The 12,504-nt window shown below is 41.7% G+C and overlaps 1 protein-coding gene across 1 annotated transcript in view; it reads right to left on the bottom strand.

Annotated features, from left to right (window-relative positions):
* Nucleotides 1–12,504, bottom strand: part of SORCS3 (sortilin related VPS10 domain containing receptor 3) — a 311,885-nt gene that overhangs the window by 61,838 nt on the left and 237,543 nt on the right. The window contains exons 8-11 of the mRNA XM_049810209.1: nt 7,966–8,055; nt 5,095–5,274; nt 3,146–3,292; nt 2,580–2,682 (exon numbers count right to left, since the gene is read on the bottom strand). Of these exons, the coding sequence (XP_049666166.1) occupies nt 2,580–2,682; nt 3,146–3,292; nt 5,095–5,274; nt 7,966–8,055 (520 nt within the window). The remainder of the gene's footprint in view (nt 1–2,579; nt 2,683–3,145; nt 3,293–5,094; nt 5,275–7,965; nt 8,056–12,504) is intronic.

Genomic DNA, 12,504 nt, shown 5'->3' with positions numbered 1-12,504 from the left:
TTTACCCAGTGAGCCACTCTTACACCTTCCAAATAAGACTGGTTTTAAAGCAGGTGTAACTTCCATGGAAGGAAGGGAGAACTAATAATTTTTTCTTCAAAAATAGCAAAGGGAGAGGTGGCAATCTTACACATCTGTAGCACCAACAAAAGCATAATAAAAACACACTAATGAAAATATTAATTAAATTTCTGACATCTAATGCTGAAAAATGAGAAATTAAAACCCAGATGCAGGTTGACTCTCTCCTGTCACCATCATGGAATCCAACTAGCCACATTGTTGTGACAACGCTGTTTCAAAAAATAAAATTCCTGGCTTAGGGAGGCAGAACAATTCAAGAAAGGCTTTTCCATCAGTGCTCAGGATGTAGGAAATATCACACTGTCCAACTACATAATCTTCCTCCCTGACACCAGTAAGAGTGACCAACTGCTTTAGATGAAGGTATAAGGAAAACCTGCCACAGGCAACCATATAGAAGGACAGTCTATAGGGACACCCAGGTTCACGAGGATAAATCTACTGTGTCAGTCCAAAGGTGTTTAGCCCAGTGTTTTTATCATGACTGGAAGTCCTCAGGAATTAGAAACTGACTTAAAGGCAGAAACTTAAGTTTTGTATCATCATATTTTAAATATCAAAACTGGAAAAACAACTTTCCAAACAGGGATTTGCAGATTGTGGCAAGGAAAGAGAGTAAAAATGTGAGATCCTGTTGCTATCAATTCTTTCTGTCTGTTTTCCTGTGCAAACTTGTTCCATTATTTTCTTCATTCTCTCCACCTAGTTTCTTTCAGCTACATGGATCCAACCCCCACCAAATGTAAATAACTCCCAAACAAGTCAAGAGGATTTGGCAGCTGTATAATTAGATACTAAAACATAATTCTTCCCTTTGCAAGAATCCAACCTCTGTCCTCATATCAAGAGTCCGAGTTTCCAATCACTGCTGGAAATGTACCACTGTAAATCAAAGAGTAAGACACAGAGTGTTTGAACAGCCAATGCCTGTGAGAATAAGTTGCAATGCTTATCCTGGAACACATTTGCCAACACAGTGAGACATTCCCGTTGTTGTGAAACTGGTTAGTGGAAACAGATGTGTATATTCCCAACAGGTTAAGCTTTTTATTCTACAAAGCAGTAAGGCAGAAATTATATTCTGCCTTTTAAAGGTTAATTGTTAGACTGGGGAAAGCATTCATCCCATGCACTGGCAGCTTAAAAAGAACCTCATTTACTGACAGTTTAGATCAATGCCTAGAATCTCACTGTCCTGCTGCCTCTATTTGCTTCCTAAAAGGTTTAAAAAAAAAAGCCTCTGCAATCACAGCATCATGAGTAGGACTTGCTCCTAAGCATCCATCTAGCAAGTGTGACCTGCCAGGAGTGATGACTCCACTTGGCTATTCATAGGAAGATCTGGAGGTTTAAACCAAATTATCTCACCCCATTTGGCCTGGATCAGTGAACTGGAAATCACATGGTGTTTCCCTTGTTGAGATATAAATGTCATGAAGGGAACACGTCTCTCAGGTTCTGGGCTAGTCTGGCAGACACATAGAAGCACAGAAGGACATGAGAATGGAAATGGTGGGAAGAAAGAGTGTAAATTCATATAGGCAATAAGCCAACATGACACACTTGCAAGACACTGCTAGGCTGAACAGGACAAAGAAGATAAACTGAGCCTTAGAAAGAACGGTCAAGTATTTGGACATATTTGAGCATATGTAGGAGCCTCCCTGTGAAAAAGCAGGACAGCCTATATGCTTCAGAGACCAACTTTCAATAGCACCAGCCATTCAGAAAGCACTTTGTTAGCCCAGCAGCTCCCACAGAGCTGTGGGAGTTCTGAGTGTGGTTGGTAGCTCCATCCATCCTGACCAGGCTGCACGCTGTGTGCACACAGGGCATGTGATGGTTGTCAGATTCGTTACAGTGGGTCAGCCATTGCCACCGTGAAGCACTGTAGCAGGTCACCATTAAAACATCACTACCTGCCAAAGCACTATTTTGTAGAACAACCCACGACAAGAATGACCCATGCAGAGCTGATGAAGTGCTGCTAGTCTTGGAGCAATACAGTGTTGAAAGTAGGTGCTATGCACTACAGACAGGCACTCATGAGGTCCAGGCTTCACCTGACAGGCTTTGTGACAACTCTGTGCTTGCTACTCAAAAGATGGAATGTACAGACACCTCCTAAGAGCATAGCCATGATTACACGCCTTATTCTCATTCATGGTAACTCCAGCAAACAGGCGGACACCTACAGCAGTGGTTGTAATGATGTCAAGTGAGAGGAGTTAGTAATGCCAGTTGGTAAAGATCCCTTGCAGGTGTGGGCTTAGACCTGCATATGGGTTATTGTAGAGCAACAAATACCTGACAGGCATTACCTTTTTTGAAGTCGGGGCCCACATGTCTTCTCCTAGCAAATAGGAGTTCATGTGAATTAGCTCAGCACTTGCTGAAACAGAGCTGAAAGCTTTTACACCAACAGAAAACATCTCATATACTCTCAGGCTCCCAGTGAGGCGTGGGTGAGTGGTGAGAAGCACTTATGTTCTTACCTGTTGCCACCAGCAGCCCAGGAGCTGTCTCTTTGCTGGAAATGCTTCCTGAAGTATACGGATTCTCCGAGAGCTGCAGATGTAAGTGCAATGAGCAAAAGGGCTGTTGACAGGAAACAAACAAAAGGCAGAAGCTTTAATATGCAACAAGTTAAATACCAGAGGAACCCTTGGCGACTGCACACAGATGCTCCGATCCTTCTGAAAATGACCCCTCTGTTATTAGCACTATTACAAATAGCAGCATATGTTCATTTTCAGAATAATGATCATAAAAGTAGCTGAGAGCAAGAGAAGCAGGAACACTGCATTACAAGCATGTCTGCACTTGTTTTTACCAACAACCTGATCTAGAGCACTTTTTCCCAGAAACTTTCTTATTCTGACCTAAGTTCCATAAAAAAGTTCAAGAAAGAGGGACAGAATTTTCCCTTAAAAAGAAAAAAAAGGTATCTGCTCAATTCACTTAACACAGAAAAAACACAGGGAGAGTTTTGTTAACCCAGTGACTAAAATAAGCAGCTCTGAAAGAGTCAGATGTGCTTTGGAAAAGGTCTGCCACTCACCAGCTGGCAAACTATAGGATCCCCTCTTACATCGGTGTCTGGTGCCTGCAGCAAACGCCAGTCTCTGCCCTTGTTGTAGGTAATGAAAGTCTTGATTTGGTCATCTATCTTCCTGTTAGCCAGGAATATGCCTTTGATCCCTGCTACCTAGGAAAAATGGAGAGAGATGAAAAAATACATCGGAAGAACAGGCCAAAAGTGAGGCCCATCTAAGCACTCTCAGGAATGGAAGGTCTCTGAAAAAGCAATAAAGTCATCTCAATCCAGCCTTAGAAGACTGTGAATGGCATTACAAGCACATCTTGACGATGCCTGCACAGCTGAAAGGCCTCGTGCAGTCTCTCTCTCTGGAAGAAAGAGCCAGGGATGTTCACAGAGCAAATCCCCAGGAAACAGCCCACTTTTGGATATCCTTGAGTGCTTGCAGGCAGGCTGATGATGGGCTTGAAGGTACAGCATGCACCATGTCACAAATGAGCTCTGTGAGTTTGAGGATGTGGTCTGCCCCACTCCCTCCCCAGATTGTCATAGCATGGGAGATAGCAGGTCATAACAGAAGCAGCGGGGAATCCTTTTGTGTTGGTCTTTTTTTCCTTTTACACAAAAGATTGATATCCTGAATATGCTGAAACACTGATGTTTTGCAAACTTGATTTCTTCACTTTACTTCCACTCCCAAATTCTGTCAAAATCAACCCAGTTGTTCCAAATGTTTTGATTTTTGTCAGCAGAACCCATTCCAGCAGAATATGGTCCTGTCAAAATTTGCCCAAGAAGATTTTGTGTTGAGTCTGGTCTCTGCTGCACAGCTGTGAAAGTGAGACAGGAAGAAGGAACTTGCTGCAAATTCGCACCTTCCTGGCAACAGCCAGGATGTAAATCCTTCTACTCTAAAGCCCCCTGAGTGACACTACCCTTTCAATGACCCTGTGAAAATTCCTATCAGCATTTAAGTTAAGAGTCTATGATACACAGCTGAGAAATACGGAGTTTGCCCAGGAATGGGAGATGATGCATGTTTATTTTAGGTGGTTCATCACAACACAGAAATATATATTTTTTTCAGAGGCAGGAAAATACATTTAACTGGGTGAAAATAAAATGTAAACCCTGCCCTTCATACTGACCCATGCGTTATTTGTGAGTTTTCTCTCATTGCCTTAACCTACCTGGATTTTTGTAATCAAATTGATGATGTTGTTAAATGGGCATTATTCTGGCTGAAATAAATAAATGCATAATCCTAACTTCTACATGTAACTGCAAAAACATTTCTCCACGTAACAGTAGAAGTCAGCCTGCAACCATTACTATTAGTATTACTGGTTGGTTGTTGCTGGCAAAGCACTGATCCCTGAATCTCAGCAGATCTTCCATCCAACGAGTTTAGACACGCCAAAACCAGAACGCTCTGAAGAAACCAGGAACTGGAAAAAGTACTCTGAAGGGACTGCTGTTGGCCAAGGCTGAAAGGCCTGACAGAAGAATGAGAATGGAAGATGATTCAGGGTAGAAGTTATCCAGCAGTTATCTCTGGGCAAATGGCACCTACAAACTTTTGCTTATAATTCATATACTGCTCAGTGCTCACAAAAGTGGAATCCACATTCCCAGCCTGTGAGCAGGTGTCTCTAGCTGTCGCAGGGGAAAAATAGTATTTTGAGAGCTTCTCTAGACATCCATGTTAGGATGAGAAAGATAATGTTTTTCCCTTTTGGAAATGCCACATAGTAGCTAACTAGTCATTGTCTTGAAAACAACCAGTCGTCACACCTATAGCAGAATGTACTGCATCTATTCCCACATGCGTCGGCTCAGCATCAAATCCAGTAAACGCCTCTGGGCTGATCCCAAAACAAATTAAGATCCTGGAAGGTCAGTAAGAGATTTACACTTGCTTGAACTAGCAAGCAGTTGCTGTTCCTTGTAGGGTGACCTTTACTACATACCTCATAAAGGTCAATGATGATATTCCCCTCCAGTCCTCGACTGCTTTTCACATTTTCCAAGGCCAGGGTGAAGTACACCCCTCGGGTGTCTGAGATATACAGGTTATAAGTATCATTCTGGTTCCATTCTTGAACAGCTGCAAACACCTGATTCTCATCGGTGCTGATAATATGCATGTCCTGTTAAAAGAAGACAAAAGGCCTATTACTGAGTATCTCTTTATTTCTTTGCCCTTTGGGACATGTAGTAATTACTATGACTTATGAAAGAATGGAGATGGAGCATGAATTATAGGTATGTTAAACAATTTTCTGTTAGAGCAAGCCAATAAATTTCCACCATTGTGACTTTTCTGCATTTCATTTTTTTAATGATCACCAGCTGGGCGAAGGGTTTTTGCTTTCTTCATTTTTGGTAGCTTCAAGGAATTTCATCCAGTTTCATTTTTTATTTATAAATTTGAAAGTCAGTTTTATCACTCATGGAAGATTCACAACCTTGGAGCCTGGAGTCCTTATAGTCACTAAGCATGGTATAGCATCAGGCTAAAAGCAGTGACAATTTCCATCCACACGCTGAACTAACGGGCTTGTGCTTCCAACTGGTAAAGAACCAGTTTCAAAAAAACTGGGAGTTCACATTTATTTGAAGCTGAGGTATAGGGATCAGTTTGAGCTAATGCTGGTAGTGATCTTTAATAACATAGTTTTCTATTGAGAGCTTGTCTGAGATCTATTATCCCACTACATACAGGCTATCAAATAAACCACCTACTAACCTTTGTTGGATTCCTGCTGCTGACCAAGATATGAAGGTCCAGCAAGGCTTTCCCTCTTTAGTTTTAATATCAAAGGGACTGGACAGTGTATTTTCTCAGTATTCTTTTAAAGCAGGTTCATGGAAATTATTTCCAGGGTGATGATGAGTATTGAAGCACTTCATCCTTGCCACCATTGTTGAAAAAACTAATACTGGTTCGGCTAGAAGCAAAATCACTGTGATTATGTGGGACTTCAATTATCTATTTGTATCTATTTAAAATTTCCCCAGGGTGCCAAGGAGCCTTGATTAATTTCTTGCACTGTTTCTGCATCAAGAAACCATAATTCTGGAAGTCTCCCAAAGGACGGAGTGACCTGATTTTAGGGAATAATATCTGGGGGAAGATCTGCTCAGTATCCCCATCCTTCCTAGGAGGCAACTTAATCTTCTGTGTGAGGTATCTAGATGAAAAGTTGGGGTTGATTAGATGGGGCTATTTCTAATAGACCTAACATACCCTCTCAGCAGAGGATGGGGAGAAAAAACATTTGAGGGCCTAATTCTGTCCCAGTGAGTGCAATCAGTGGGAGGTTTCCCATTTCCCTCAAGGAAGACTAAATCAGGAAGTTTGTTCTTGCCCAACAGCTCTAATTCCTTAAAGATTAAGTACATACCCAACCTATTCCAGCAGTGTGAAAATAGAGCAAAACACCAAATGACTTCAATCTGTTTTGACCACTTGCAGTGGAAATATTGCATTACCCTATTGCCAGCCGCACATACGTACAACTCCAGCAGAGTTCATTAATCCACAGCTGACAGAATAGTTATTACTGTACAGCAAAAATGTTCTAGTGACTAAGGGCAGCATAAACAAGCCTCTTTTACATGGCTACAAACCGTGTCATTCCACCACCATGGAATGACAAACAAAAGAAACTATATCTGTGCTATACAGGTGTCAATACATTATGGACTGTGATCAACCCAAATGGGAAGAAGCTGAGGTGCAATACTAGGAGTTTGAGATGCAAATTTCTCACAACTATTAAGTTTTCCAGTACAAGTTAAAGCAAATATGCTTATCTGCTAGACTGCAGATACCCCACAGGCATTCAGAAGGGTAGATCCAGCCCACAAGGCAAATCTAGCCAACTGTCTTACAATTATCCCACCAAAATTTTCACTTGTGGAAGGAAGGGGAAGGCCATTACTGTTGATTATCAGCCCTCTATGACAGTACCCTCAATAGCCATCCTGAGGTTCCAAAGAGCAGCAGTGGTCTCAGCTGCCCATCAGGCTACCCAAAAACTTGTATCCAGCCAAGGCACTGGAAAGGCTGGTCCCTTCTTGTTCTACACAATCCCAAGCAATGACTACACTATGGAATTTGAGTATAATTCCAGGAACATATCCTCCTTGCTGAGGCTTGCACCATTTGGTCTGGTAGAAAGCTCAGGCCCAAGAAGGTAAATCCAGGCAGAGTTATATGAGAAGTACTAACTTCCCCCCCTCCCAGCTTTGCCAGTCAGTGTTAATCTTAGGCTATCTCAGTCACCTCCTAAGCAGCATCACAGAGTGGTTCTGTGTGTCCAAAGCATCAATAAACCACAACTTTTAGGGAGCCAACTCCACCTCCACGACTTCTTGGCAATGTCCCGCCATAAGATGGGGCAGTGGAGCTGCTATACCCTGTGCTTCTCTCATTGTATGGAGACTGCAGTAGTGCTTAGCATCCTAACCATTCTCCAGGACCCTCAGTGTCACAGCCAGGCTTACAGAAAAATCATTAATAGAGAACAGAGTAAGACTGGGGAAAGGTGTTCATAGAACTCTGGTCAAGGAGAAGTTGGTTTGAGCTCTATTTTCTGAGGTATCTTTTCATTCCCATTTGCTCTTTACAGAGGAAAAATGAAACTGCTCTTCCTGAAATGCTCACTAATCAAAGGCAGAGAGAGGTAAAGATCCCAAATCCATATTTAAGAAAGATCATTCAAGTAGCACAACAAATGGAGATCCCCGGAGAGGTACCCCACCAAGGTGCTTCACCACTGGGCAGGCTATGCTATTCAAGATATTACATGTCTGTTCATAAATGGTGCACTCACCTTAGGAAGAGAGTATTTGGGCAATTTAATCTGCGCGAAAGGCTCTCGTCTGTATGACACATAGTAATTTGCTCTTCCCCCAGCTGTCACCTGTGGAAACACCAAAGAGAGTGAGTGATGACCTTTCCAAGATACCCTAGGCTGACACCTCTAAGAGGGTGTAACAACCTTTCTTTCAGATATCTTTTCTATGACCTGCACAGCTGTCCCTAAAAGCATCTGTATAACTCCAAAGAAATCCCAGGCTTGAGAGGGCTGGAGTGTATTTATTTAAGCTATGCTATTGAACTTCCCATTTTGTCTCTCATGCTTCAAATCCAGCATGATTTTAACATCTCAGGAAAAAGGGAAAAGTGGCTATAAAGTTTAAGGTCTTGAGTGGGGAAAGAAGATGATCTGGTTTCATCACATGGTTCCAGCTCAACTACCTTGGGCAAGTAATTTAAAGTCTTTGTGCTTCTGTTCCTCTCCTGTAAGAAGGAGATAATACCTCTTTCCTCTGCTGCTTCTCAGCCTTGTGTGTTTGCACTATAAGTCCCTTGGGGCCAGGGTTGTCTTCCAACAACCTTTTACAGTGACTAACAGCAGAGATCCACACTAGCACCATTTAATGCAAACAGTAAATGCAATGAATGCGCTCTTGGAAAGCTGGGGCTAAGCTCTTAGATGCCAAGTCACTAGAAAACTGATTTCTCTGAAGTCATACTATCTCTGAACAAGGATGGCGGGGGGGAACTGATAGACATCCAAATCTGTGGTTTTATGAACTGAGTGAGCTGTAAAGGCTACACATAAATGCCATGCATCGATGAGATCTAGCCCTGATAATTTATAAAATATGGGATTTTAAACCTGTCACTAGTCACTTACCCTTGCTGTGGTTGTTCTTTCTGGCAACATTTCAGGCCTGGCTGCAGCAAGGCTTACATCGGTGAATTTCCTATATTCTGCTGTTTTGGCAGTCTTGCAGGTTTTAAGATAGAACAATACACAAAGCACTTCTCTATTATATGGAATGTCATTTTCTGGCTTCTTAAGTTGCCAATAAAGCTAACAGAAAGGTCCTAGATTCTCTCCTAGATAGACTTCCTTTCATCTGACAGTGATATTTCAGAATGAGCTTACACGGAATATTGCTATAGCATCAATTATATTCTCAGCAGTGATATCACCTCTAGATAGTGGCTTTCTTCCCTAGAGAAGCTGCCATTCAAAGGACACAATATTACTGGTCGTGAAATTTGATATCTAATCAACTCAAGATAAGGCTTTTCTATTGACAGTTTGAAGAACTGCAAAGAAAGGAAGGTTTAGAAATAAGACAGGCTTCTACTAAGACTTCCCCTTTTGCTTGTTTCCCATTATTACTTGTAATGTTATCATGGCTGCATTTAGCGCTCCCAAAAGAAAAAAACCAACCACCATTATACCACACACTGCACAAGAAGGCAGAAGAATGACCCATAACACAGCAAACAAACTCTATACAGACAACATATGGCTAAAGTCAAGGGAAAACACAGACATGAAAATCTAAAGTGTTTTGCCTATGGTCTCAAAACAAGCCAGTGGCAGAGACAGGGAGAGAACAGGAGTCATTTGACTCTCACTTCATACAAAGTGCACTGTGGACTGGCACAGTAGCCTTTTGGGGTCCTGCTCTCCAGATGTAAGGATGGTGAAAGGGCTGTGAGTGTTATTTCTGAAGGGTATCTTTCCCATCTAATACTACCACATCAAAATCAAGTTTTCACAGGAGAGCACGGACTATGCAGTTGATTCAGTCCAACTCAAAGGTAAAAATTCCTGTTTGCAGTAATTGTATCTCTCTATCAGCTGTACAAGAGTTGCCCAAAGGATCCCACACTTCTAGGTCATATTACCCATATAGGACAGAGAATATTTAAATATCCCCTCTTGGTGATATTTCTGACCTCCAGTGGAAGATCCAAATTCTCAAATGATGTAGCTCTGCCACATGAACTCATTTTACACCACTCATGATTTCAACACCAGATCATTATTTGTAGCAGAGTCCAGATAGGACTGAATGTGTCCAGTGACTACTTGGTAAGGACCCTGGGTTCAATATCCACCTCTTCTGATGGGCTGAGACATGGTCATTAACTCATCTTCAAGATGCAGACATGAATATTTACATACATTGTAAATGCTGTGATGACTAATTAACATTGGGAACAGTCCAACAATCTTCAAGTTAATCACATGAACATAGAGTGGCAGAAATATCAAGGAGTGATCAAATTCCCCCCTCTGTGCCAAGACAGGATCTACTCCAAGTCTTCCACACTCAAAAGATTTTACATTGGTTTTTTGGCTTTATGCCATGGCAAACTGGTACCTAGAGGATTTTTGTTTGGATTTTTGGTTTGTTTGTTTGTCTGGTTTTTAAGGCAGAAAGGTAGGATTCAAACACTGTTCAATTTCACTGTGCATTAGCTAAACTCACTTTCAGACCTCTACCTGGACTAGGTCACCTTGACAAAGGTTTAGAAACAGAAATCTTTGTGGTCTATGGTCTTTCTGAGCCAGCTAATATGAAGCCACCCACAATTCTGTTGGCAGGAGTTGTGTGAAGCTTTTTCCAGCCAGGACCTCATCTTTGCATGATTTACATGCACAGTTATAACAGTTCCAAAAAATGATCAAGCCTTCAATAAAGTTTTGGCAAGCACTGTGGTAGAGAATGAATTTTGGAAGGCCCAACTAAATTTATTTTGATGAACTTTTCCTTTTCATATGAACAAACTCTCCAACACTGTAAATCCCAGAGATTATGATAGTGTTTTGCCCTCTAATGCCTCCTTTTAGTTCACATTTGATGAATGTCACCCAATTATTTGCTGTGAGCTCATCTGTCATGCTCTGTACAGAATTAGCTGGGTTTGTCTTTTTCTTCCTCCTTGCTAATGGCTGGTTCGTTAATCTGTTTTTCTGGATTTCTATTTTATGTGTTTAATTGGGCTTCTGGCCAGTGGAAATTATTCCTTTGGACAAATGTGTTTGTCATTAAACACATCTGTCTTTCCTAACCTATGTTCTTTCTTCCTCCTTCCATTCATGGTCTACTACTTTTCTTTAATACTTCCACATTTTGTTTCAAGACACAAGTCGGTCTCACTTACATCAGTTGACACTTAAGAACAGAAACATGCGAAGCTTCTCTTTAAAGGCCCTGAAAGTTTTAGTATGCTGGCTCATACTCCCTCCTGACCTCCAATGGGACAGAGTGCATCAAACATGGAAGACAACAAATATGTTCACAAGGCTGCAGAGAATTAGAGAAAATCTGTCATGGAATCTATTCATCTCCATAATTTCTGTGACATATCTAGAAACACTAAGCCAATTCTCATGTTAATGACTAAATATGGTTCTTTAAGGGCAGGTTTTGTTTCTCTTTTTTTTCTTAGATAGATGTTTATCTTCACCAAAGAAACACGTGCCACCTAAAAGAGCTTGGAAAGCAAGCAGAATGAGTTATGAGGTCCCAGAATGTACAGACACATTAGACAATGTCAGGAACTGTAGACCAGAGTGTGCCAGGCTTCATTCTCGTCTTCTTGGCTAGCTGATGCTGGGACCTGTAATTTCCAATGTAAGGCAGGTATTGATGTAACAAACATGGAACTACTAAATCTCTGAAATGACCCTGGGCTAAGCAAGACTCCATCTGCCTCCTGCTGATCAAAGAACTCACAGAAAGCGTAAAGGAACATGCACTGATGCTGAGAGTGTGCAGGTATCAGACGCTTCCTAAGCTAATGGCTAAAAGGGAACGAAGGGCTCTTTTCTACATAGTTTGTTAGCCTGGGTGGTTTACAATGATAACAATCATTTACCCTGCACAGTTATTGGAACAGGTCATCTACTTTTTACACTGTTGATAATGTTCAAAGCAAAAGAGAATTGGTAACAGCACCGGTCAACCCACAATGACCAGACATGTTTAGACGTTTGTGATTCCTGTAATTTACCTCCCACTTCAAGCATAGTAAGTGGTGAGACAGTCCATTACAGAACCAAGTTTTAAACTTTCTTGTTGATAGTAAGTAGTTGATAGTACATAGCTGATGTTATTTTCAACAAACCCCTCACTTTTTTTCTGCTGTGACGTCCTCTGCTTGTAGAGTTTGCTCCTTCCCATTAACATAAAATGAGTTGGTAGAAGTCAAAAGTTAAGAAACGCTGTGTCAGTATTGTAATGGCATCCCAGATCTGTGTTCTCCACCTCCATAGGGTGCCCTGGCATCCCTCCTCGCTGCTTTAACTGTAGTTACCCTTTCTCCTCAGGGGCATAAAATCTCATAAATCAGGTTGTGGATTAAAGCATGAAGGAATGATGACAAGTTAAGCAGGCAGGCTGCTCCACTCACACCTTTAGTGAGGGATTTTGGTGTTCTTCAGAGCCAGCTACTGTCTAGGCCTTGCACAGGTTTGCCAGCATGAGGATTGAAAAGTTGTGCCTCCTCTCCCAAGCCTAGCCCCAATGCCAGTCACAAGAGATTCAGAAGATGA

Source organism: Accipiter gentilis, chromosome 9 (genome assembly GCF_929443795.1).
Source record: "Accipiter gentilis chromosome 9, bAccGen1.1, whole genome shotgun sequence".
NCBI classification, from domain to species: domain Eukaryota; kingdom Metazoa; phylum Chordata; class Aves; order Accipitriformes; family Accipitridae; genus Astur; species Astur gentilis.
Note: the sequence above shows the minus strand (reverse complement) of the source record. Positions and strands in the feature narration are given on the sequence as shown.